At 60.0% G+C, this 26,226-nt stretch overlaps 2 protein-coding genes across 2 annotated transcripts in view; one reads left to right on the top strand and one right to left on the bottom strand.

Annotated features, from left to right (window-relative positions):
- ACOX3 (acyl-CoA oxidase 3, pristanoyl) overlaps positions 1–26,226 on the bottom strand; it is a 922,607-nt gene that overhangs the window by 520,091 nt on the left and 376,290 nt on the right. The gene's annotated exons all lie outside the window — the stretch shown is intronic.
- Positions 11,136–21,960, top strand: LRPAP1 (LDL receptor related protein associated protein 1). The gene is made up of 8 exons (XM_029949269.1): positions 11,136–11,399; positions 14,361–14,505; positions 16,866–16,990; positions 17,898–18,018; positions 18,105–18,263; positions 19,149–19,231; positions 20,618–20,794; positions 21,681–21,960. The coding sequence occupies exons 1-8, from the start codon at positions 11,181–11,183 to the stop codon at positions 21,741–21,743; spliced, it is 1,092 nt and encodes a 363-aa protein (XP_029805129.1). The 5' UTR covers positions 11,136–11,180; the 3' UTR covers positions 21,744–21,960.

Raw genomic sequence — 26,226 nt, forward strand, 5'->3', positions numbered from 1 at the left:
AGGGGCAGGTGGGCCGCTGGGGGGGGGCAGAGCGAAGGGCAGGTGGGCCGCTGGGGGCGGGGGCAGAGCAAGGGGCAGGTGGGCCACTGGGGGGGGCAGAGTGAGGGGCAGGTGGGCCGCTGGGGGCGGTGCAGAGCGAAGGGCAGGTGGGCTGCTGGGGGGCGGGCAGTTTGCTGAACTAGCAGATGGCCGAGGGGAGGCCCCACTGAAGGTGACATTTGCAAGACACGAGAACAGCTCAAACACAAAGCCAGGAAGGGTGTGAGAAGGTCTGTTCTTGTGGACACCAGACACTAGAGCACGCCAGGACCCCTCACGGTCAGGACAGCGTGGGGTCGCCCCGCGGAAGGCTGGTAAAGTCAAGAGCACAGTGAAGGTCACAGAAACGAACCCGAGTCTGCGTGGACCCCTGATTTAAGACTGCGGTCACATGGCCCGAAGTGGGGAAAGGGAGGGGGTCTCCGGAAACATGGCTACTTGTGTGACGGGGGGTGGGAAATTGCACTCCCACCTAAATCCATCCCCCAAAATCAATTCCGGCTGGATCAAAGATGGAGCCATAAAAGGTAAAGCATTCAGAAGATAATATACAAGAATGTATTCATGATCTTGAAGCAGGGAAGGATTTCTTAAGACAGACATAAAACACAAGCAATTAAAGGAAACTACTGATAATTTCAAGTATATTTGACTGTGTATCAAAATGCTCTACTGAAAGAGTAGAACTGAGCCATAGGGTAAGAGAAGACCTTTCAACGCATAAAGCTGATGAAGCACTTGGGTCTACAATATATAAAGAGCTTTGATGAGTCAATGAGAAAAGGCAAAAGCACTAGGAGAAAAATAGAGAGACCTTGGGAGGGAACTTCCCAAAGAGGAAATCCAAATGGCAGACCCGATGAACACCTCGCACCTGTGTGGTGGCCGGAAACATCTCCCATCCAAATAATAACCAGACCCGACCCTGCTTAGCTTCCGAGATCAGAATAGATCAGGCACGTTCAGGGTGATAAGGCCGAGGCTTGGTGACCGGAAATGAAAGCGGAGCCAGCAGTAAGAGGCCGCAGAGGAACCACTGGGTGGGGGCAGCCCGAGGACGTCCAGGGCCGGCAGCACGTAGGTCCCCAGCCCTTTGGCCCCCTCGGGAAAGACTGTGGACTCCTGTGGGGAAGCTGAAGAAACTCAAACCTGCAACCCAGCGATTCCAGTCCCACGTTGGGGCTCCGACGCGTCCATCGCCCTGGGCAGCAGGTTGTCAGCTGGGGCCCGACCGCCCGTAGACCGGGTGCAGGGCGTGCAGTGTCCTCCCGAGACCGAATGGCACAGAGAGTGCAGGGACCAGTGCTACTCGGCCCGTGGACGAGTCTCACCCACTCGGGGCCTCGGTGGAGGAGGAAAAAACGCAGGAAGAGCCCACGCAGCCCGATCCCGTCTCCATAAAGTGCAGGCCAAGCAGCACTGTTTAGGGGTGCGGCCCGTGTTGTGAGGCTACAAAGAAGGCAATAAAAGGTAGATCAGGCTCTCTGGTCGCCGCCGTGAAGGGGAAGGCGGGCCGGGGCCGATAGTGCTCTGTGGCTGTGGGCGGGCCCCGCCCTGGAAGGCAGGGGTCCCGATGCAGTTCCTGGTCACTGCTATTAACGCTTCCATCTGCGCCCTTTGAGGGGCCCTCGGCGCTGTCCCGGCGGCCAGGCGTCTCCACTTACAGCCCAAAACTCAAGTCTCCTGGCAAAGCATCTGGGATCCGCGCCGACCCCTGGTCTGGGATCCACACCAACTCCCTCCATCTGGACCTAAGCTTCAGGCTTACAGCTGACGCCCAGAAGCCAGCCTTGGAAAGGGGGTCCCGCAGGGCAGGAGAAGGTCAAGTCACCACCGTCACGCACCCTCCCCTGCTGGGTGGGATCAGCCCACGTGGGTGAGATCCTGCCTCTGCACCTGCAGAGCTGTTTGCCCCTCAACAAACCACTCCCCTCTCTAAACCTTCATTTCCTCACCTGTGAACCTGGGGTGCCGCCCGCCCCCACGGGAGGCTTCCCAGCAGGGGGCCAGACACCCCCACCCCCACCCCTCACCGCCTCCGCAATCCTCGCCGCCTCCGTCTTGAGCAGGGGGCCAGTGGCCCCGTCCCCGTTCAGGAGACAGGGTGTGGGCTTGCTGAGATGGTGCGCATGTCCCTCCCGGCGTCATGGAACGAAGCCCCTCCAGACAGGGCCTTGGGCGCTGGGCTGCTTAGCAAAGCCCTTGGTGCCCAGGTGGCAGTGGCCGGGGCACTGAGCACAGGTTCACCTGAAGACCTGGAGGCGCGGTGGGGACCAGGGGGCGCGGTGAGGACCTGGAGGCGTGGTGGGGACCAGGAGGCGCGGTGGGGACCAGGGGGCATGGTGGGGACCAGGGGGCGTGGTGGGGACCAGGAGGCGCGGTGTGCCGGGGCCAGGAGCTGGGCCCAGAGCCACTTCAACTGCGTCTGCATCACAAAGTCGGAGTCACACAAAGCAGTAAGTGTGCCCGTCCTGGGAGGAGGCTGGCGCGGAGGAGGACGAACTACAAAAATGTCAGTTTTTGCAAAGCCTGTCTGCAGCGGCTGCTGCTCTGCGCCAAGCTGCAGCCTGGTGGGAGTTCCTGTCGGATCACTAAGTGGGCGTTTATCCGGACAAGTTAATTGTCCTTGTGCGGGGTGAGCCACTGAGCGACATCCGGGTGCCCAGGTGGGGCGCTTCCCGCCTCAGCCAGCACAGGACGCTCCGGGGAGAGGGGGGGGCACTGGTGCAGGGACCCAGGGGGAGACGGGAGAGGGGTCCCCAGCCCCTCCACAGCTACCTGCCTGGGGAAAGGGTCTCCAGGCCAGCCCCCCATCTCCTCAGGAACTTGGTGCTTGAGTGGGCAGAAACGCTGGGGGCAGGGGCGGCGGGGACCACCTGGAGGCTGGAAAAGGAAGCTTAGAGCGGCCTTCTCACTCCCAGCCTCACCCAGCCTCCCTCCTCAGCCAGCAGATCCCACTGGCTTCTCTTGTAAGCCTGTTCTGGATCCGCATTGGGTACGAGATATTCACCATCTCTTCCTTTTTCCCATCGTCACCAGGGGTGTGGCGCCTAGTGTTTGAGAAAAGGCAGCATATTCTAGGACTGAGCATCCTTTATCCTTCCCTCCATCCGTCCATCCATCTCCTGTCTTTCCATCTAATTATCCATAGCCCTTTAATTATGCATCCATCCATCCAATCACCCATCGTCAGTCCATTCACCATCCACCCACCCACCCATCCATCCATCATTCCACCCACGCACCCTTCCGTCCACCATCCACCATCTAACCCACTACATCCGTCCACATCCATCCTTCCCACATACTGTCGCTGAGCAGAAATTCTGGGCAACGGGAGACAGGGGCAGGGAACAACTCCTGCTCTCAGCACACAGGCCAGAGGGAAGAGGACGCAGACACAAGCAAAGACAGAGATGCAGATAATGGCCAGCCTGTGGGCCACAGCCTGCGGGGAGAGCTTGGGGCACTGGGCTGAGCAACAGAAGACTAAGGAATTGGACTTTGATGCCAGCAGGGTGGGGTGCCCACCATGGCAGCTGGCAGGGAAGAAGGCGGACAAAAGGGGGCGACAGGCAGTAACCACGTGGGGGTCAGCGGTTGGTGAGGTTGGGGGGTGGTGAGTCCCAGCAGCTGAGGCCGGGCACAGGGCAGGCCAGCCGGACAGAGACGGGGCGGTGACTGCTCAGCGTGTTTAGGGAGCAGGAGGACTCCGCACGCCTGGCGTGCGGCCATGAGGCCGGGTGGCTGGCCCGGGCTGGGGTTCCAGATCATCAGGGAGAGCAGGCCAGGGCTGTGGGGGTTGTTCCACGTGGGGATGGAAATCACCACGGACCGCAAAGAGAAGCCCGAGAGAGAAAGAGAGCAATGCTGTTTTTGAAGGACCAGCAAGCACCCATTTTCAGTTAGAGCAAGGTCAAGGGCGCCTTCAGACAAAAGGTTTAGGAAGCGGGGATGTTGCTCGTGGCCGGCGTCAGTTCGAGAGGGCGCCTTGGGAGGGACTTCGGGGTCAGGGGTGGTGGGACAAGGGGTCAGAGAAGGGTTGATCCACAGCTCTAGGACATGAGCGGCCTGGGGGACCTGCACTTGACACCCAGAGGGAGAAAGAGTATACCCAGCTTAGTCCCAGGGTCTGCGGTGGCAGATGGCAGTGGGAAGCAGTGAAGGTCCCGGGTTTGGCCCAGAGACCTCACTCACCCTGCCGGGAGCCAGCCAATGGTACCTTACCGCAAGGCACGTCCTGAAGTCCTGCATTTGCTTTGCTCAGAGATACGTCCTGTGAGCAAGCCCCCGCTGCTTTAGCAGCTGAGGCGTTCGGCCTGGATGCAACCTCGTCCTGCGACACCGGAAGCCTCGCCGTCCAGCCTCCTGATGCCATGTTTGTCTCGTGGACACTCACCTTCACCTGCACTCCAGGCAGGCAGGGCCTTATCTCCGCTGGACTCCTGACCATCCAGCAGGGGCCGGGCGTGGCGGGGCGGAGCTGTGCGAGGCCCAGGGACGTGGGCTGAGGAGGAAGAAGCTGGCAAGCTGGCAGGTACTGCAAACAATGCCCAGCCGGGAGGGCTGAGCGCAGGAGAGGAGGGACCCTGCTGTGTGCCAGGCCCTGCACCGAGCTCATTCACCAGGTGAAATGGAGGTTCCTGATTCCGAAGTCTCTGGGACGCGCAGAGGAAAGTGGGAAGTATCCCTGCAGTGACAGGACGCACACCTGTGCACCCAGCACCAGGGGGAGGCATGTCACACGGGCCGCGTCCGCCTCCTTCATGCCCTCCCCCCCCAGCCCAGAGAGCTGCCACCCACCTTCCTTTTCCTGACAGTTCCGCCCGCCAACTACGTCTGAATCCCGATGGCAGACACCGCCTAGCTCTGGAGCGCCCGCAGCGTGTGCCGTCGGGGCTTCTAGCGGAAGCGTGGCTCTACTTCGGCTTCTGTCTCCCTGTGAGCTTTTAATTTTTTTTTTAATGTTTAGTTTTGAGAGAGAGAGAGACAAAGTGTGAGTGGGCAAGGGGTAGAGAGAGAGGGAGACACAGAATCCGAAGCAGCTCCAGGCCTCAGCCGTCAGCGCAGAGCCTGACACGGGGCTTCAACTCACAAACTGCGAGATCATGACCTGAGCTGAAGTCGGAAGCCTAACCGACTGAGCCCCCCAGGCGCCCCTCTCTGTGAGTTTTAAAAACTCTATCTGGAGGCACCAGGGAGCGAGGGGAAAACAGGGTTTGCCACCACAGGGTGCGGGGAGGGGGCACCCATAGGCTCTGTCGAGGACCGGGCAGCAGATGTCCAGTGGGAATCAGCTCTTGGAGGACGGGCCACCTGGATGGCGGCCGGCTGTCTAAACCCGCCAAGAGCCACCCACAGCCTTAGGTGCAGGGGGGAGGGGCGCACTTACATGGGGCGAAATGGATTACCTCCTTGTCCCAGGTATCAGGACACAGGCAGAGAGCAGGACTGGGGAGCGCGTGGTGGGGACAAGCCCCCGGCTCACCTGGGCGGTCTGTCTGCAGATTTAAACATCTGGAGGAATGGGAATGACGGCACTTGACCTCTCGTGAGTCACGCTGCTCCAATGGGGCCTCTGTGTGTCTGGTCATCCTTTACCATCCTCTTGGGGGGCTCCTTTCTCACTATCCTTCTCACATGCACCCTGTATTGGGCCTCATGTCCTTTTTTTAAAAAATATTTATTTATTTTTGAGAGAGAGTCAGAGCACAAGCAGGGGAGGGGCAGAGAGAGGGAGACACAGAATCCGAAGCAGCTCCAGGCTCTGAGCTGTCAGCACAGAGCCCAACGCGGGGCTCAAACCCACAAACCGTGAGATCATGACCTGAGCCAACGTTGGGCCCTTAACCAGCTGAGCCAACTCAGGCCTCCTGGGCCTCGTATCCTTGGCCTCCTCTTTCTGCTTTATTTTCTTATTTTGGTGGAGCATTTTCATGGCTCTAATATCTTTATGAAGAGACTCTTGTTGGTATTTACATACTTTCTGGGTAGGTTGGCTGGGTATAGAATTCTAGGTCCCAGGTCATCATCCTTCAGCAATTTAAGGTCTCACTGGCAGTGCTGCTATCAAAAAGTCTGAAGGTTACTTTATGCCGTTGACTGATTTTTCTCCTCAAAAGCTTATAAAATTTGAGTTTTTCCTCCAGTGTTCTGAAATGTCACACTAATCTGCCCCAGTGTGGGTCTACTTTTATTCATTGTGAAAGTCACTTGAAGGTCCTTTCAACCTGGAAACTCAACTTGGAAACTTCTGTCCTCTGGATCTGGAAATTTGTCTTGAATGATTTCTTTGGTAGCTCTACCACTCCTCATTTTCTCTCTCCTTTCTTTCTGAAAGTCCTGTTAATCAAACACTAGGTCTCCCGAACTGGAAATCTGGGGTTTCTTCTCGTCTATTCTTTTCCTATCTGTCTTTGCTTCATTGCTTCAATCTCCTTTATCAGAGATTTATTTGGTATTATTTTCCTACATTCTACTTGGGTTTTTATTTGTGCTATCATGTTCATAGTTTCCAATAGCTGCTTTGAATTATTTTCCTTCTATAATATCATACGTTATATGTGACTCTATAATTATGTGTGCGTGCATGTGTATGTTCCATGGATCTAACGCCTTCTCCTAGCTCTGTGAGGGTGACGATAATCATTTTTGTCCTTTTCTTCTCCCTGTGTGGTTTTTGTGTTCTCTTAGTTGCTTTTTTTGTTATTGCCTGTTTGATTTAGCCTCTCTGTCTGTATGCGTCTGTCTCTTTCTTCCACATTGGAGTCATCCTTAGATTTGTAAGGATCCTCGGCTGACTGCCCAAGGCTCTGCACACTTGCAGGTTATTTGCTGATATAGGACCTCAGCGTCGCGTGATCTTGGTGGCCCCTCGTCAGGTTAACTCTGCTGCCGATATCTTTGGTGCTTTCCTATTGAGATGGTCCGGCTCAACGGAAACATTTCTTCTAATCCCCAGTCTGGAGGCCAAGGACCCAGCCATCAGTGTTTGGAGAGCTGAGCAGGGAAAGAAGACAGGGGTCTCTACAGGGACGATTCAGTCCCTGCTACACATGTGCACGTGTCTATTTTGTCTTGAGATAAACTTTATACATAGTGAAATCACAGATCTTAAATTTACACTGAATGAACTTTCATGAATATACACCTCTCCAACCGATATTTCAATCAAAACATCAAACATCTCCGTCACTTCAGGAAGTTCTCTTGAGTTTCCTTCCAGTCCATCACCAACCACCTCCCACCGCAGGCAACTGATGTTCTGGTTCCTAGTATCAGAGATTATTTTTGCCTGATCTTGAACTTCAGAAAATGCAGTCATGGCCTGTGTTCCCTGTTGTTTCTGGCTTATTGAACTCATAATGATAAGTCTTGTCCATATCACGTAGCAGTTCATTTTTCTTTTTTTTCCCTTTTCTTATGTGCATATAGCACAACCGTTTACCCATTTTCCTGTTGGTGGGTGCTTGACTTGTTTAAAATCTTTGTCCATCATGAATAAAGCTGCCAAAAGCATTCTTGTACAGTCTTTTTATAGACACATGTTCTAATTTATCTCGGGCAACCTAGGAGTAGAATCTCCACACTTGATGTGTTCTTTCCAGCTCAGCTCTTTTTTTTTTAATTAAAAAAATTTTAAGTTTATTTTGAGAGCAAAAGAATGCATACGCATGTGTTGGGGAGGGGCAGAGAGAGAAGGGAAGGGAATTCCAAGCAGGCTCCCTGCTGAAACAATGTAGAGCCTAATGCAGGGCTCGAACCCGCAAACCATGACATCATGACCTGAGCCGAAATCAAGAGTCAGATGCTCAACTGACTGAGTGACCCACGTGCCCCTCCAGCTCAGCTCTGAACTCAGGCCAAGGCCCCAGGGAGCAAAGCAATAATAGCTGCCCTGGAGCCAGCAACCCACTCCCTTCCTCCCCCCTCTCCCCCGCCACTGACCCCAAGACAGTGACCTTCACTGCCCAGCCCCAAGGACCCACCAACCTTTGTCCCACGTTTCCCCGTGTAAACCTGGCTGTATTTTCAGCACTTTGGAGAAGACAGCGTCTGAGCCCCTAGTCCGCCATCTTCAGTGTTAGCCCTTTCCTATTTCCCCATCACTCATCTCTCTGCCTTTGGATTTTGTCAGCAGCCGTGTGGCCAAACTTGGTCTGTTTGGGACTCCCCCCAGAGGCAGGTGCTCTTGTACGCCTGCACCCCGGTTACAAGGTCCAAGAACTGAGCCCGTTGGATTGGGTCATAGAATAGGTGTTTAATTATATAAGAAACTGACAGAGGGTTTTGCCAAGGGGTCGATCATTTCACACCCCCACCGGCAAAGTATGAGAGTCTCAGCGGCTTCATAGTTTTCTCAACATATGACGTTATGAACCTAATTAATTTTGGCTATTCTAGTGGGCATGAGGCAGCGAGCTGAACATTAGGGATAAGGGTGAGAGAGTCCTTACATTCTCCAGGTGAAAGTGCTCAGCGTTTCCCCAGTGACGTGTGGGGTGCTTCTGCCTTTCGTGCAGACGCCCCTTTGTTCACCGGGGAAGGTCCCCTTCCACTGCTAGCTTGCCGAGTGATTGTAACGCAACAAACCAGCATTGGCTTGTCAAGCACTACTATGCTTATTTGTGGACGCTACCCATTGTTTTTTCTCTTTTATTCTATTAATAAGGGAATTTCATGGATCCATTTCCAAATATGACGCCAAACATGTTTATATACTGTGGAATCCTACTTGCTAATATTTGGTACAGATTTTTGCGTCATGTCCGTGAGGAATGGTGGTCTGGAATTCTCTCGATCAGACTTATATTTTAAAAGGCTAATTCCGGTTGCCGTATCGAGCACAGGACTCCTCAGGAAACAAGGCAGAAGCAGAGGCCAATAAGGAGACCCTGAGTCTATGGCGCTCAGTAGTCCGGTGACTTGGCAACTCAAGCTCCGTCTTGCGGCCTCCACTTACCAGTCTTTGAAATAAAGACGTCCAACTAGATGATCAGGATCCTCAGCGACCCTGAGTGCTGTGATTCATTCCTGGTCTGTGCATTTCGGGCTCCGTGACACCAGGAGCTGGAAGGTCACGGGCCTGGAGCTCTGCCTGCAGTCCATGGCCTCCACCTGAGCCTGGCAGGGAGGAAGGACCAAGAACACCCTGGATTCGCTCTAGAAGTATAAGGAAAATACCAGCTACCTGTCCACAACGCTCGTTAACTCTGGGTATGCCACTCGACTACACTTCCGAGCTGCCCTGAGAGGCAGGTGTGTTTTTAAAAAACAAAAAACAAAAAACTACTTCAACTGGGTGGATTTGCTGAGCTAACTGACTTTATTAAACAATCCATTAATCGGGCAGCTCCAAGGAGCAGTACAAAAGAGTTGTCTATAGGAAGCGGGCAGGGCAAGAAGTTATTAGCAGAATAAAAGAAGAGTGTTTCAGGCAAGGTCACCTTCCCCTCAGGCAAAGGGCTGGGCGTCTATCCTCCTACTTGACCTCAACTTCTTTGGAGGATGGAGTTTATTTCTTCGGTGCTGACCGGAAAATTCCTGGCTGGCCAGTTGAAACGACCTTTCTGGGGGAGGTTGAACTGTAATTAGGTTAGGTGTTCAGCTCTGGTTTGGTGATGGGGCCTCCACCACACTCCATTTTCAGTTCGGAGTGTTCTTGTTAACAGAGGTGGCCGTAGGATTGCTTCTAGGCAGGAGGCCTGGCTCTCCAACCCCTGCCCCTGTGACAGCCGCCCTGCCCCCTCCCCTTGTGCCGGTGGGGAAGCCCTGGGTCGACAATGGGGCGGCCTGGGTCCCTGTAGCGCCACCCTGAGGACAGCGGCCTGTTGCTCAGTCTTGAACAGGGAAAAGCAGAAACAGCTATCCTCTTGGGGCCTTTATGCATTTTGGACTTTGCTACAGTAGTTCGCCTATGCTAACAACAAACAAGACAAGTGCCTTAAATGCTAACAGCAGCCCGAACTGGCGCTCTGGCTGAATGAGCACAGGGACTGCATTTAACCTTTGTTGGAAACCAAACTGAACAGGACAAAATGCATGAAATGATGGCTCTGGGGATGCTGGGGCAGCAGGCAGGAAGGACGGCACGGCGCTCCTTGCAGGTAACCCTTTCTGGACAACACAGGCCACGGCCGTGAGGCACCGAAGCCAGGACTCCTCCCGAGGCCCAGGCGTTCTCCACACCTTCTTCTGTCCTCCTCTTCCCTCCAAAGGGGATGTCCTCCTTTCCAGGCCCAACACGCCACCCTGGGAGGCCTTTCAGGTCATTCTTACCAGATGGGTTCACCCTGTCCTTTCTCCAAGCCCCAAAGCTCCTAGTTGGTACCCCTACTCAACCATCTAGTCAAGCTACCAGAGAACAGCGAGCTGAAGCCGGCTCCGGGGCACCTCCCAACCCCAACCCACGGGCTCCCTAGGGTGAATTTTGCTGTAACAAGGTGGGGAGAAATGAACCAGACACAGACGTATCTCCAACACAGAAAAAGTGCACGGAGTTAACTGTTAGGGATGCAGTTCAAAGACATTGTTGGGGTGCAGGTGCCCCCAAGTCTGGAAAGGCTTCAGCGCGGGGCGGGGGAAGGAGAAGCCCAGACACCTGGGCGGCCTGGTTCTCAGCCTGTCTTTCTCTGTTGAGTGAAGGAGTGGCTGAGTGGTTCCAAGTGTCCTGATCGCCAAGCAGGGGCCACCTTCCAGTAAACCCACGACAAGGAAGGTTTCCTATCAATATTGCTGACAGGAATAATCTAAGGTTTCAGCCGGACACGGTTCCGATCTCTGAATCTGTCTCAGAATCAGAATCTGTCTACTTTTTCTGCGGAGCAGATGGGAAAGGGGTCCGAGTCGCGCGTCGTCAGGGTCTGATCCTCACTCAACCTAGCAAACCCAGGGAGAGAGCACTCAGTCCAAGCGTGGGCGCCAGGCATCGCCGGGCCGCGGCGTGGTTGTCAAGGAAACAGTCACGTGCCTCCGCAGGGCTTCGCGGGCCTCGTAGTCCGCCGGCTGCCTCGCCTGGGCCGACCGCACACGGAGGGACTACAACTCCCAAGAGGCAGAGCGGCGGGAGGCGGGGCCTTCATGCGACGGGGGCGGAGCCTCTTTGGCTACAGACGAGGGGTCTCCGCGGTCGGGGGAGAAAGATGGCGTCGTCGAGGCCGGGAGTCGAGTCGCGCGGGCTCCCGCCGCCGCTGCCCTTGCTGCTGCTGCTGCTGCTGCTGCTCCGGACGCCCTGGCCGGCGGCGTCCCACGGCGGCAAGTACTCGCGGGAGAAGAACCAGCCCGAGCCGCCGGCGCAGCGCGAGCCCTCCGGGGAGTTCCGCATGGAGAAGCTCAACCAGCTGTGGGAGAAGGCCCAGCGGGTGAGCGGCGGCCGGGGCGTCCCGTCGCCTGTAACCCTGGGGGCCGCGGGGCCGTGACAGCCTCTGTCTCCTGAGACCGAGGGGGCTGCAGCCCGGGCTGGACCGTGATTCCTGCCTTAGCACGCGCAGGCGCCATGGTTGGGGTTGGGGTCCTTTGGGAAGACTGAAACTCACTTCCGGGCTCGGGAGACCCGCCCAGGGAACTGGTTAGTGCCGCATCATCCCACCTGGCTGTCTGACCTTCTGAGAGACTGTCCAGTTCCCGTTTGACACAAGTGCTTAGAGCTGCAGCCTGGGGGGTGGGAACCAGGCCGCTTCTGCCCCGCGCTGTGGTCTCGTGACGTCTCCCAGTGTTGTAAGACTCCCGGGGCGGGGTGGGGGGGGCAGGGCTGTCCTCGGAGCTTTGGGGTTGAGCCCTGGCACTTCTCGGTGGGTGCCTCTGGGCAGCACCCACACGCGCACTGATCCTCTCTGGTTGGTATTGCCCTGCTCAGGGTTGCCTTGAGTTCTGGTGGGGGGGACACTGACGGGTGGGGGGTGTGCGTTCTGGTGGGGGGACACGGACAGGGTTGGGGGGACGCATCCTGAGCAGACCCACAGAGTGCCAGGCCCAGTTCTGTGAGCTCCTCTCAGGTTCCTATCCTGGCCTTGTGATTAACACGCGTTGAAATCTTGTCCTCAGAGGTGGGGGGGTGGGGAGGGGAGGGGAGCCTGCCCTCCGTGTTCCTCAGCACATTCCTCTGCTGCAGGTGGGACTTAGGAAGGGCAGGTAAGGTCAAGTCCTGACAGCAGCTCAGGCACCAGTGGCCACACGCAGTCACTTCTGCCAGAGGCAGGGGCTTGAGTGGACCCTGGTCCCGGGTGACTGTTTTGCCCCTTTATGGAGCTGTGATTGACATACAGGAAACTGTAGGTACTTAATGTGTTCACCCTGGTGAGTTTGTGGTTAAGTGTCCCACCTGTGACCCCGTCCCCCCGGGGGCCGTGGACGCATCGCTGCCTTTCTCCCTGCGTGTCGGCGTCTTGTGATCCCTGACGATCTACCTACCTGTTTAGTATTGAACAGATTCTGTTTTCCATTTGATTTTATATTCATTCTTTTCTGTGAGGCATTAACATTTAACTTTAAGTTAAAAAGAGTGAAAGAATCCAGCTGTTTGCCCATAAACTGTTTCTTTTTCTCCCTGTTTTTGAAAAAATTTTTTAGAGAGAGTGTGAGAGGGTGTGGTGGGGGGTCGGCGGGGAGAGAGAGAGAATCCCAAGCAGACTCCAAGCCCAGCGCGAAGTCCGACTCGGGGCTCCATGACCTGAGCTGAAATCAAGAGTCAGGCACAGCCAGCTGAGCCCCCCAGGTGCCCCCCTTTTCCTCGGAATTCGATGGCCGCCGTGTCGGGGCATTGCTGCTGCAGGTGGCGAGTCCTGCTCCGAACCCAGCAGGCCTCGGCATTTCGCAGGAAGGTCGGCGCCAGGTCAGGACTGATTTTTGTGGGATGCAGCGTGTGATTCAGACCCCCAAAGGCTTCAAACCTGAAAGGCACTAATACAGGGGACATGGCAGTGACGCCAAGGTGGCACCAGGGTCTGCCGCTCACGGGCTCCTGGCCGGATGTCGGCCCATTGAGTCCCCCCAGATGCGCAAGTGCCCCACAGCGGAACCGGCTGGCGGGCAGAGAATAAATACTCAGGTCCTCCTCCCGACAGTCCCCCAGGAGGGACACCGACGCCATTGTGCGGTCCACGCTGCAGTAAGCACAGAGGGCAGAGCCAGGAGCCAGGTCCTCGCTGTCCTTGGCTATGACTCCAGATGCTCACAGCCCTGGGCCTGTGGATGCCTGGGCGGACTGCGGGCCACCTTTCCCAGCTGTCACCGCCCGGGCCCCATGTGCCCTTCCTGGGAAGTGAGCACCCCTGAACCCCTGTCCACTTCCTCTGCTCCGGCCTCCCCAGGGCCCTGGTGTTCTCCTGAGGTGCCCACGGAGGGCATCCAGGTGACCTGGGGTGATTGTGGGGCCTGGGACGGAGCTCAGGAGGGCAGGTGGGTGCCCTGTGAGGAGCCTGGGGCCTCTAGGTGGGGGCGTGCCAGAGGCTTGGAAAGGAACGGTTTGGGCTCGGGACAGGAGGTAGAGGTGTGGGTCCCGAGGAGACTGATGCCTGCCCCGGGAGAGCCAGCGAAGGAGGTAGTGGACCCACAGAGCAGGGGCAAGGAAGCTTCTAGAGAGTTTCCTGCCCTAGGCCCTGCCATTCATTTGGCGCCATCTTTTTGCTCCCAAGAACTTTCCCTGACTAGTTTTCAAGCCGTTGGACGGGGTCTGAGCTGACACAAGTCGTGGGAAAGGCTGGAGCGAGGGCGGGGCCTCCCTGTGGGCTGGGCTCCCTTCCGGAGCTCGGGGCCACGTGACACAGCAGCAGAGGGACAGCACCAAGAGTGGTGTCATTTCCACCGACCGCCTCTCGCGTGGGGACATCTGTCAGCCGTGCTCACTGACGGGTTTTCTTCCAACGTGGAGGTTGTCCAGCCGTGAGCCACTCTCTGTAGTCACGGTTTATTTCCTGTCCTAGTTACGTAATGCAAGGAGAAGGTAACGGTGTCCTTCCGTCCTGTCCCTACCCCCCACCCCTGTATTGGGGGCCCCACAGAGGCCCCCAGGGTCCAGATGGGAGGCGGGGCGTCCCGGTGCAGGAGCCGGGCCCCGTGGCGTGGTGGTGCCATCGGGAGGAAGTGGCAGCCACGTGCTCAGGCGCTGACGGCGGGCGGGTCCTTATGGGGCACACGGCGGACATCTTCCCGTGGGGCCAGCTCCGTGGCCCCGCCCTGCAGGCCGGCCGTCTGTCTGGGACCCTGACTCCTCCCGCTCGCGTTCTGTGGCCTCCCGGCCAGCCTGCCCCGCGCTCGCCGTCGCCGGGGCCGCCCTGCAGCCGCATCTGCGGCCAGTTGTCAGCGTGCTCTGCTCTCGCCCGCAGCTCCAGCTCTCTCCCGTGAAACTGGCCGAGCTCCACGCGGATCTGAAGATGCAGGAGAGAGAGGAGTTCGCCTGGAAGAAGCTGAAGGCTGAGGGCCTCGACGCAGACGGGGAGAAACAGGCCAGACTCACGCGCAGCCTCAGCGGTATCGCCCCTCCCTTTCCGCGTGGGGGTCGGGCGGGGTGGGAGCGGGGCCACCCCCTCCGAGGCGCGCCCTTGGCGAATTGTAGGGAGAGTCAGGGCAGGGGTGCCTGGGCACATGAGCACACGAGCGGCCGACGGCCGCGAGCTGCCTGTGGCCACCGTAGGGACGTCCCCAGAGTCTGGCACTTAAGAAGTAGATTCCAGATCTGTAGTGAAATAATTTTTTTTCCTTTTAAGTTTATTTCTTTGAGGAGCAGGGGCAGAGAGAGAGAATTCCAAGTAGGTTTCACTCTGTCAGCACAGAGCCCATCATGGGGCTTGATCTCACGAATCATGAGATCAAGACCTGAGCCGAAATCAAGAGTCGGACCCTTAACCAGCTGAGCCCCCAGACGCCCCGCAAACAAATTTCTAACCTTTAGAGCGGAGGGAGGGAGCTGCTCGCTCCCGTGGGTGTTTGGAAGAGATGGAGCAGCCGTCTGCCTCAGTCTCCCCGCATGCAAAAGCCCTGCGTCCTCGGGGCGGAGAGGTCACTCGGGCCCCCTTTTCCACCTCCTCCGGTCTGGCACATGTCCGGGAGGGGAGTGCAGGACTCGGCTCACCGCCGTGCCCTGGGTGTCCCACATCGGCTGTGTCACGGGGACGCTCCCAGCTGACCGGTCTGCTGTCCGTGTAGCGAAGAGCAGAGAGCAGGGGGTCCGTCCCCGTCTGCCTGCTCCCTCCCGAGCCTGGAGGCCCAGAGTGCCCTGGCCCCGGGCGAGCCTGCCGCAGCCCCCCACTGCCCCCCCACAGCCCTCGCAGCCTGGGGACCGCCGTCCGCCTGCTCGCTGGATGCTCCTCCTCAGCGGTAGCGAGTCCCTTCCCGAGACCAGGTGCTCTGCGACCACTCAGGTTCCAGCTCCTTCCTGTCCGACCCACAGGACGCAGAGGCTCAGAGGGAAGCCACAGACCTGGGCACAGCAGAGTTCGAGAACAGGGTTTTCTGGCCCGGGTGCCCTGCCCCCTGACGGCCAGACCCCATGAGACCGTGTGGAAGGTTCGGGTCACGGGGCGGGGAGGACAGTGGACTGACCGAGGTGTGCATGTGGCCGTGCTCGAGCGCGGCGAGACATACAAAACACCAGGGCAAGGGGCGCCCAGGGGCTCAGTGGGCTGAGTGTCCAACTTCATCTCTGGTCGTGATCTCACGTTCATGGGTTCAAGCCCCACGTCAGGCTCTGTGCTAACAGCTGCTGCAGATTCTGTGTCTCCCTCTCTCTCTGCCCCTCCCCTGTTCATGCTCTGTCTCTGTCTCTCTCTCTCTCAAAAACAGATTAAAAAAATTGTTTTGTAAAAAGCAAGGTGAGGTAGCAGAAGTATCAGCTGAGAGGACACTAGGGACACCCGAGCTGGTGGGGGGGGGGGGGCACCCCTGCCCGAGCCGGCGTGGGGGCGGCACCCCTGCCAGAGCGTGTGGGGAGGGTCGCTCCTGCCAGAGCGTGTGGCGGGGGGTCGCTCCTGCCGGAGCGTGTGTGGGGGTCGCCCCAGCCGGAGCGTGGGGGGGCCGCCACCAGGGCTTGGACAGGAGCCCAACCTGGAGCTTCCATAGGAGAGCTGGCACTGGAGGGCCCGGGACCTGCACATGTCCCCCTTTCTGGAAGGGAGCAGCCCCCAGGGGATGGCCCAAGGCTGGCACATAGGAGTGCAAGGGCGTAGAAAGGGGTGGCCAGCTCCCACCTCCCTCTGTCCCCTGTGGCCTCCTGGGTGTGGCTTCTGGCCCAGATGGTGTCCGAGTCCGTGTTCCCCGTGGAGCCCTGATTTCTGCGTGGGTGGCACAGGCTTCGTGCGTGTGGGGCCAGGTGGCGGAAGACTCGGCGGGCTGGGAAGCTGGCAGTTTGGATGGAGGGCCCTTGTCCCATGTTGAGTCCTGCTCTGTCCGTCCTTCGCCCAGCCCTCATGGCCACCACGTGTCCCCAAGTGCACGTGGGGGCGTGGCAAGGCCCCGGCGTCCTCACCCATGAGCAGAAGTGTGGGCTTGCTGCCCCGTGGGCCCCCTTCCAGCTTGAGCGTTTGTTTCTGGCTCCCATTCATGCTGAGCCCAGCACTCCTGGAATCCAGAACCTTCTGCCTTGCAGGCTGCTGAATGCAGCCTGAGGCTCGTGTGACTCATCTGAGGGGTCCGGTGCAGGGTGCCCGCTCGGACTGGGGGGCTGGGCCAGGCGGGCCGACGACGTTCCCCCTCCATCCCCGTGGCTCCTTCCCACGCTCGGGGACTTCCGGGACTGCTCCGTGGTCGGGCGTGCGGAGCCGGGGGCCCCGGGTCCTCGTGGAGCCAGTCGGCCGGTGGCCGGACCTGAGTCACAGCTCCCGTGTCTCTCCTAGTGATCCTGGCCAAGTACGGCCTGGACGGGAGAAAGGATACCCAGGCCGTGAACAGCAACTACCTCAGCGACACCGCCGAGGACGACACCCTGGGAGACCCCAAGCTGGAGAAGCTGTGGCACAAGGTACCCGTCGGCGCTCCCCGGGGCCCCCACAACGTGCGCCCTGGCCTCGAGAGTTGGGGAGCTGCTGGGCCGCCTCTGCTCTATGGGGGGCTCTCGGGGGGCGTGGTGTCTTCGTGGGCCCACAAGGCTGTGCTCCCGTGGGGCCTCCCTGCTTCCGCGGGCGCCCAGCCAGGGAATCGTACGTGGTGTGTGGCCGCCGGAGCTCCGCGTGAGGAGAGCGGCCGGACCGCACGTGAACACGGCTCGCGGTGCAACATGGGCTTCGTGGTTTTCTGTGTCCGGGTGCTTGGGGTTTGAGCCCTGTGGCGTCTGGTTCCGAAAGGTGGGCTCAGGGTGCAGGGCGGGCATGCTGGGGTGGCGCTCGTGGCCTCTGGTCTCCTGAGGGTGCCGGCCCTGGGCAGGTGTGGGCGGGCTGCAGGACCCTGCCCTCTCCCTCATGCCTGCTCTTGTCCGGCTTGTCTGGACCACACTGAGGGGGGCCAAGAATTAGGATTCTCACACCGGTCCCTCATCCTTGGTCCAAGGGGTGCGGCCACATCAGGAGCAGGGGTTTGGGGGGGGGGGGGTGTCCGTTGTGGCCATGGTGTCCCCTCATTCCTGTGGGGTAGGTGGATGACGATGAGGTGACTGGTCTAAGGTCCCTCCTGGGGCAGGGGGACATCGTCTCCTCTGGGACCCTGCAGCTCCCACACCTTTGTTGGCTGTCACACCTCTGCTGAGCCTGGTGATGTTGCTTTGCATTTTCCGGCCGTGTCCAGTGGTTGGAGGGTCCTCAAGGCGAGAATGCGCCAAGCACTTGACAGGGGTGCCAGGGTCCCAGCTGGTCTGAGGGGCAGGGCCCGGTGAGCGGCCCGGGGGTCCTCCTGGGGGTCCAGGGTGGGCAGGCTCACAGCACCCGCTCCTCCAGGCAAAGACTTCGGGCAAGTTCTCCGGCGAGGAGCTGGCCAAGCTGTGGCGGGAGTTCCAGCACCACCAGGAGAAAGTGCGGGAGTACAACGTGCTGCTGGACGCCCTGAGCAGAAGCGAAGGTGCCCGGCGCCCAGGGGTGGGGGGCCCTTCACCGGCCTGCGGGCCGCCCTGCACACGGCGACCCCTCACGGCTCCCGCCCCGCAGAGACCCTGGAGAACGTCATCAGCCCGTTGGACGCGGGCCGCGTCAAGGAGGACGTGCTGCACAGCAAGCACGCGGAGCTGAAGGACCGGCTGCGCCACATCAACCGGGGCTACGACCGCCTGCGCCAAGTCAGCCACCGGGGCTACGGCGCCGAGGCCGGTGAGCGCGGCCGGCTGAGTCCCCCACGCGCCCCGGTGCGGCGGTGCCCGGCGCCCGCTGCCGGTCAGGAGCGCTGCCTAGGTGCCAAGGTCCCCATGCCGGGCTTCCCGCTCACGCCCATTGTCTGTCACAGGCGCGGGGAGCATCTGTGTGGCAGAAACGCAGTGGGTCAGGAGACACGGTGCCAGGGCTGGCCTCTGCCATGGGGGCAACTCTGACCACCCTGCCCCTGCCCCTCACTGCCTGAGCCACTCCCTCCAGGGGTCTGGGCCCAGGAGCAACGGCCCATCTCCTGCTGTCCACCCAGTCCTTCGAGAACACTCCCCCCAAAGCCCTGGAGGGCCCTGGGCAGGAGGGGTCGGTGAGGGGGGTGGGCAGCTGGGCCGGGCCTGCTCCGGGTCTCCTCCAGGGCCGGAGAGGTGAGTGGCCCAGTGGGGCCGTAGCCCTGTCTGCTCAGGAGAGCCACTGAGGTCCTGTCCAGGCGCTTTGTTTTGCTCCAGACGCGGAAGGATGGGCAGTGGCCTGAGCTTCAGCCTGGAACTGTGGGTAGTGTGGTCCAGGCCTGACCCAGAGGCCCCAGGACTCCCGCCCCTCTCCCCCCACTCTTGCCCCAGGCGGCTCTGCACCAGGTGGGACCCTGTCAGAGATGTGGGCCCATGCTCACGCACGGGGGCAGTGAGAGCATCGCCAAGGCCACGGGCCAGCGGTGCCTTGAGCCACAGGCTGAGCGAGCGTGGGAACAACACTCATTCCTCTCCGAGGGCACCGGAGGGCACTGGAGGCGCGCGTGCGGGCACACAGCGTGCACACGAGTCAGATGCACGCTGCCCCGGGCATCCAGGGGTGCCGCCCTAGTCACGCGGGCTGCTTCTGCCTCTCCCCCAGAGTTTGAGGAGCCCCGAGTGATAGATCTGTGGGACATGGCCAAGTCCGCCAACTTCACCGAGAAGGAGCTGGAGTCCTTTCGGGTAAGGAAGGTGCAGGAAGACACTGGCTCACGGTATCCAGGGCACCTTCTAAGCTTTGTACTGCGTGGCAAGTGTGATTGACCAGTGTTTTCACAGGTTTTTTCCCCTATTGCCCCCTGGGCCCCTCCTCCGTGCTGGCTGACAGCCCTGTGGGACAGCCATGCTCACGTCTGGGGACAGTGCTGGCCTCCAGTGGAAGGAGGGTCCGGCTCGGCTTCAGATGCCCTGGGTGTGAGGACAGAGGGCTGGTGCGGAGGCACGTGGGCCAAGAAGGCCCCGGAGAACGGTGGACCCCGCGTGAGGCCCTGGTGGCGGCCCAGAGGGAGGGCCTTCGGGTTCCCTGACTGTCACCTCAGTGTGGGTCGTGCAGTGACCAAGCACCGCAGGCCAGCGGGTCAGGGATCAGAAGGGTACAGGCGAGAGGCTGCCGTTTGCTGGGACAGGACCTGGGGGCGCGGGGCCCCGAGTGCCGCCCACAGAGCAAGAGGTCATTCTGAGATGTGGCCCTGAAAGCTGTGGCTGAGCGCTGTGGCTGAGCTCACACAGGGGGGGGGGGGGGGCACAGTCCCGGGGGCAGGGAGGGCAGAAAGGGGGGCCCCGGGGAGTCCTCAGCAGTGTGAGAACCGGGGCAGTGCGGCAGGAGATGGCGGCAGCGAGGTGGGCAGACGCCCCCGTATCGGCGTCCGTCTGCGGCCGGGTGGGCAGGCCCGCCCTGGTGGAGCTCAGCCTGGCTCAGAGGGAAGCGTGGGGTTGGCCCTTGTGGGCCCTGGGCAGGGCACCTGGTCCCCTCTGGAGGTCCCGAGGAGGTGACCAGTCAGCCGAGACCAGGATGTGGGGGACCGGCCAGCGAGCCTGACCCAAGAGTGCTGTGTGGGCAGGAGAGGCGGGAGGAGCAGGGTCACAGAGCGTTTTCCAAGTCGGCGGCCACTCCAGATGGAGCAGACGGCATGGGGATGGAGGGAGGGCATTGCACACGGTCGTGGTGGAAGCCCAAGCCCCAGGTGTCAGGCTGCAGGTAGGGTCGGGGCTAGAGGAAGCCAGATGCCCGACAGGTTCCATTTGCTGGGGACGTGGGGGCAGGTGGCCCAGGAAGGCCGCTGGGTTGTGGGGGGTACCTCCAGCGGTGGGAGTGCTCCCTTCCACCTTCCGGATCAGGGAGGGGCAGGGATGGCCCCCTGGAGCTATCCCGTCAGACTGCGCGTTGAGGGGCTCGGTGTGTGCGCCCTTGGACGGGGTAGGGTAGCGCCCTGCTTCCCGCGCTGAGCCCCATCACCAGCGGGCAGGGCCTGTGCCCCCGCCGCGGGGCTGCAGGGAGGTTTGCCCAGGGACCCTGGAGCGGCACAGGTGTCCCCTGGGGGACAGTTGGCTGTTTAAACGTTATTCTAGGAGGAGCTGAAGCACTTTGAGGCCAAAATCGAGAAGCACAACCACTACCAGAAGCAGCTGGAAATCTCTCACCAGAAGCTGAAGCACGTGGAGAGCTTCGGGGACCAGGAGCACGTGAGCCGCAGCAAAGAGCGATATGCCGCGCTGGAGGGGAAGGCCAAGGAGCTGGGCTACAAGGTGGGCGCCGCGCCGGCGCAGGACCGCGGCCTCCCTCCGCCGTGCGCACCACCCCCTCCGCAGAGGCGCCGGGGGAGGGTTGTCTGCGCCTGGGGGGCATCTGCCGTGACCACACACCTGCTGTCACAGGGACAGGGCCGAGCCTTCCCCTCTGGGCCTGTTTAGAGCCGGGGACACCTGTGCCACCAACTTATACTTTCAGTCGGGTGATCCTGCATGGGGTGTGAGTGTGCGCCCGCGTGGGGGGGGGGCAGTGGCTTCGGCACGTCCGCGTGCCCGTGGTAGAGCGGTCCCCGACAGTCCGCTGAGGTGCGTGTGCCGATGGGAACCGTCCCAGGGCAGCGGCAGGTGGCCCAGCAGAGCGGGCTCCCTCTGGGGCCAGTTGCGTTGTTCCTGGTGGCCGGCAAATCAACTGCCTGTCCGGGCACCGAGGTGGGGTCTTGGTACAGGAGAGCCCCTGGGTCAGACTCCATGGGAAAGAGGCAGCAGGGCGGCGAGAACGCTGAGGAGGGGCACGAGCCTCGGCTGCTAGGACACACAGAACGCTCTGGAAACAGATGGCATGGGTTGTCCCTGGAGGGAGTGAGGAGAGACCTTCTTCTGGGTCTGAATTTGGAGCCACACAGATGTCCTGCCTGTTCAGACTCAGAGTTTTCAGCGAGACAGGGCGGAAGGAGCAGAGTGTGCGTGGGGGGGGGGGGCGTCGGGGAGAAGGTAAGCGCCGCGGTGGGGGTGGTTCCAGAGTGACAGTGTCGTTCTGGGCCGTTTCCGGACGGGTGGAACTGCACGCTAGGAAAGGCAGGAGCTCCGGAGTTTTCGCGCTTCGGACCATGCGCGGCGGGCTCCGGGCAGGCGGCTGCGGGCTCACGCGGGGCCCTTGTTTCAGGTAAAGAAGCACCTACAGGACCTGTCCAGCCGCGTCTCCAGAGCGCGCCACAACGAGCTCTGACCGGGAAGGAGCGGGGACGCCGGGACCCGGCTCTGCCCGAGGACGCGCCCGGGACAGGACTTCGGAGGAGGCGCGGTGGGGACCGGCGGGCGTCGGCGGTGCGGGAGGCCTGCTCCCGTCCCCCGAGAGCCCGGTGGGAGGTCGGCTTGGAATCTGCCCCTGGAGATACCGCGTCCGGAAAAACACGTCACGGGGTTTAAAGCGTCCATGATCTGACGGTCTCTTGGTGGTCTCACTGCGTCTGCGTCCTGCTCCTCTTCCGCCCGCACACTTCCCCCCCCCACCCCCGCCTCTCTGTTGGTGACGTGGGAGGGGCCACGGTCCCCCTGGTTTGACCCTTGGGAGTGGCGGGGAGGGGGGGCCCCAGGCCACCTCTACGGTTGGGCGTGCGCCTCCGTGTCCAGCAGGAGTGCCTGAGTGTCCCGGGTGTGACGCTCCTCGGGGACTGGTCTCTGACTCCACCGGTTCCCGGGTCTGAACCTGGAAGAGTGGTGACCCCAGCACCGCGCTGTGACATCAGCCACATCCGGGTCTCCGCTGGGACGCTGGGCTCCACCGGGGACGTCCATCCCTGTGGCCGCTACTGTGAGAAGAGTCAAGTGCAGGGATGGCGTGTAATTGGGTAGGCCGCTGGGTGAGGGGCGAGCCTGCCTGCTGTGCCCCCAGCACAGGAGCCTCTCCCGGGGCCTCCACGTCGAGTCGGCCTGACTGGGCGGCAGAGTGTCCCTCACGGCCCGCAGCGCACGCGGCTGCTGTCGCCCTGATGGGCAGGACAGGGTGACCGCTCAGGGCTGCCTGCGGGACTTCGAGCTCCAGGCCACACACGTGTTCTAGGCGTCCCCGGGAGGCGGTCGGCCCAGGACCCCGAGCCACAATAGGACACCTGACTCCGTTCGCCATCCGAGAAACTGACGACCTGAGGGGGCTCTTGGCCTCCGAGGTCAGCGGTGCTGGAGAGTCGATGGGTCTTCATGGTCTGTCGTTGACTCCGCCGCTGGGGGAAGTGGTGGGGGGTCGGGTCCCCAGGCCAGGGCCCAGGAGTGGTCCCGAGGGACCCGCCCCCAGGTCAACAGGTAGACCAGCCGACCATGTGGCCTGGGTCCCCCCAAATCCACACAGCAGAGCCTAATTCCCACGATGAGGGTGTCAGGAAGGGGCTTTGGGGCAATCAGATCATGAGGGAGGAGCTGCAAATGGGACCAGAGAGCCCCCTGCCCCTCGCGGGGCCAGCACGCAGCAAGAAGTCCAGTCTGTGGGCCAGCAAGCAGGCCTCACCAGACACCCCCCCGCGTCGCGACAGGCACTTCCGGCCCCAGAACCGACAGATGCCCGTGGAGCGGACCACCAGTCCGACTGTTCCTGCGGCCCCAACGGACCCAGCATCACTTTCTTGGTTTAAGTTCAACTTCCCTGTTTGACCTTAGTGGGCAGGAAATGAGGGCGCGGGGCTGGGCGGGGCTGGGGGGTGTGGCGGAGCGGTTGAGATTCAGTCATTGTTTCCCAGAAACGCGCACCGTCTCGCTGTCGCGTTCTAGTCCACGAAGGTTCGGCGTTTCGGAGTCGGTCTGAGTTGTTTGTGGGTCCGGGCGGTGAGCAGGCTGCGAGGCTGCGGGGACTGGTCCCCTGCGCGCACGCGCCCTGTGCGGACGCGCTCCTTCCGGCGTGCAGGGCGGGACAGCGCGCGGGGCTTGCGGTTCAGCCCAGTGGAGGCTCTGGCTGCACAGCAGAGGGCTCCGATGGCGGGGTGGCTTGTCCCCGGGGTTCGGTTACTTCACGAGCACCCAGGAGGGGTGCGCCCCCGTGCGCCCCCACCGTGCTCCGCGGGCTCGCTGCGGCCTGCTCTCGGTCGCCTGCACTGAGGCGGACCGCGGGGACGGTGTCGTTTGTGGGCACTGCCCTGCGGTGTCCCGCACCTGCTCGGCTTCCGCTCGAGGCTGAAGGGCTGCCGGTGCCCGGCTGTCGCCTGTGGCGAGCGCTTCTGGTCGCCGCCCAACGTCCACTGTCTCCTTGTGTCCAGCACAGGTGATCCTGCAGGCGTCTTCTCTTTGTTTCCTTGTTTGGCGCCTTTGTGAAAACTCAAGTGACACACATGTGGCTCTTTCTAGACTGTCCTCACCCTGTCACTGTCTTGATTACAGGAGCTTTAGAACAAGGCTGTGGGCACCTGGGTGGCTCAGTCGGTTAAGTGTCCAATTTTGGCTCAGTCATGATCTCATGGTTCGTGGATTCGAGCCCCACATCGGGCTCTGTGCTGACAGACAGCTCAGAGCCTGGAGCCTGCGTTCACATCCTATGTCTCCCTCTCTCTCTGGCCCTCCCCTGCTCATGCTGTCTCTCTCCATCTCTCAAAAATAAATTAACAAAAAAAAAGCATTAACAAAAAGAACGAGGCTTGGAATCAGGTGGTGTGCGTTTCCTCCTGGTTTTAAAGATTCGTTACTGGTCCTTTGCATTTCCATACGCATCCCGGAGTCAGCTTCTTGGTTTTAACCAAACGACTAGAATTTGGGTAGGGATCCCTGTGAGTACGTGGCTCACATTGGGGGAAATCGTCATCTTGGGCTGAGTCTCCTGAGCCTCACCTCGCGTGTGCCCGTTTACTCAGCCCGTCTGTCGTCTCCCTGTGCAGACCCCGCACGTTTCCACTACAGTCGTTCCCAGGTTCCTGTGTCGTGCGCTGCCGTCATGGTGTGTTCGCACTTCAGTCTGCAGTTTTCACGCGACCTCACGTCCTGGTCCCTGATCCCCGAGCGTCTGTGCGCTCACTCGTGTCGCTTCTCCGCACACCGGACGGCTCGCCCAGCCCGCTGTCACCCGGCGGGGCAGAGGGGACGTCCCTGTGTGGCTCCCAGTCTTCATGAGTCGCGTCAGCTCTTCCAGTCGTGTGAGCTGCAGCTTTCCTGGCCGGAGGGATCGTGCTCCGCGCATGATGGCGGAAGTTGTCAAGAAGACGACGTGAGGTTTGCGTCCGGAGTGAGTTGCTGCGGATGCGCCGCACTGGTTTTCAGATGCTCGGATAGCCTGCGTTCCCGGGCGAGGCCCTGGTCCCGACGCTGTGCTCTCCCGGGGGCTGGATTAGGTTTGCTGATGCATGCCCAGGGACGCTTGCTTGTCCCCTTGAGGGACGCTGGCCCGTGGGCCTTGTTCTTGCCACATGAAGGCTGTCAGGCTTGCTGTCACCTCAGATGGAGGTGAGCCAGGAGTGTCCCCTGCCAGGCTCTGCCGTGGCGAGGCCAGGAGTCGTGATTCTTCTCTCGACGTGCATGAGCCTCCTGCTGGAGCCATCCAGCCCTCGGTGTCCACGGTGCCAGGGGTTTGATTGAGAACCTGATTTTTTTGAGACCAGACACGAGGCTGTTTGGATGCTCTATCCTGGTATCTGGGTTTGTCAAGGAATTTCATCTGAGTTCTCAAAACAGTTGGCATCCAGTCGTTCCCTTGATGTCTGTAGGGTCTGTGGTGGTGCCCCATTTTTGTTCCTGCTGCTGGATTCTGCTCCCCCTTTTCCCTCGTCAGTCTGGCTGAGGAGGATCCAGCTTTGGCTTCGCTGATTTCCCTCCGTTATTTGTTAGTTTTCTTTCATTGGCTCTTACGCTCTACCGTTTTTTTCGGCTCATTTCTGTAAACGTGCCATCCCTGTGTCGACTTCTCACACAGCATTTTAAAAGCTGACGTGTACCAGGACATGAAGCAGATTCCAGCAACTCAGCAGTGAGGTTAGATGATACGGCTCACGTTCTTTGACCTCAGTGCAATGAAGGAGGGCCTCAGTAATGAAGAGACAATTAAAATAAGAACATTTAGGAACTTTAAAAATACACATGGGCCAAAAAGGAAATGCTATTAGAAGTTAGAAACTACTTTAAGTTGAATGGTAACTGAAGAGCAACTTTCCAGAATGAAAGACCCTGATATAAGATGTGAAAGTAGTAACAGATTTTTTTTGAGAGTGCAAGTGAGGGAGGGGCAGAGAGAGCAGGAGACACGGAATCAGAAGCAGACTCTCACGGACTGAGAGATCATGACCTGAGCCAAAGTTGGACGCTTAACCGACTTCAGGTCGTGATCTCATGGTTTATGAGTTCGAGCCCCGCGTCAGGCTCTGCTGACAGCTTGGAGCCTGGAGTCTCCTTTGCATTCTGTGTCTCCCTCTCTCTTGGCCCCTCCCCCACTCACACTTATATCCTTCTCTCTCAAGAATACAGAAATCTTGAGCATTCCACAAATCAGCGTTCTCTCGATAACTCGGCAGAAAAAAGCAAAAGACCCAGTGGGCAACTCTTGGACAGAAGCCCCCGCATCCAGTGAGCGCACCTGTGCCTCTGCTGATAGGGAAGGAGGGACGGTGACAGGCCATCTGGGCACCGCGGTCGCCTGTCTCGGGCCCGGTGTGTTTACAGCCCGCTCGGAGGGCGGTGTGGCAAATCCCAGAAGGCCTGGGGCTCCGACCCACCGCTCCCTCCCACGGGAGCCTGGCCCGCCC

This window comes from Suricata suricatta, chromosome 1 (assembly GCF_006229205.1).
Source record: "Suricata suricatta isolate VVHF042 chromosome 1, meerkat_22Aug2017_6uvM2_HiC, whole genome shotgun sequence".
NCBI lineage: Eukaryota > Metazoa > Chordata > Mammalia > Carnivora > Herpestidae > Suricata > Suricata suricatta.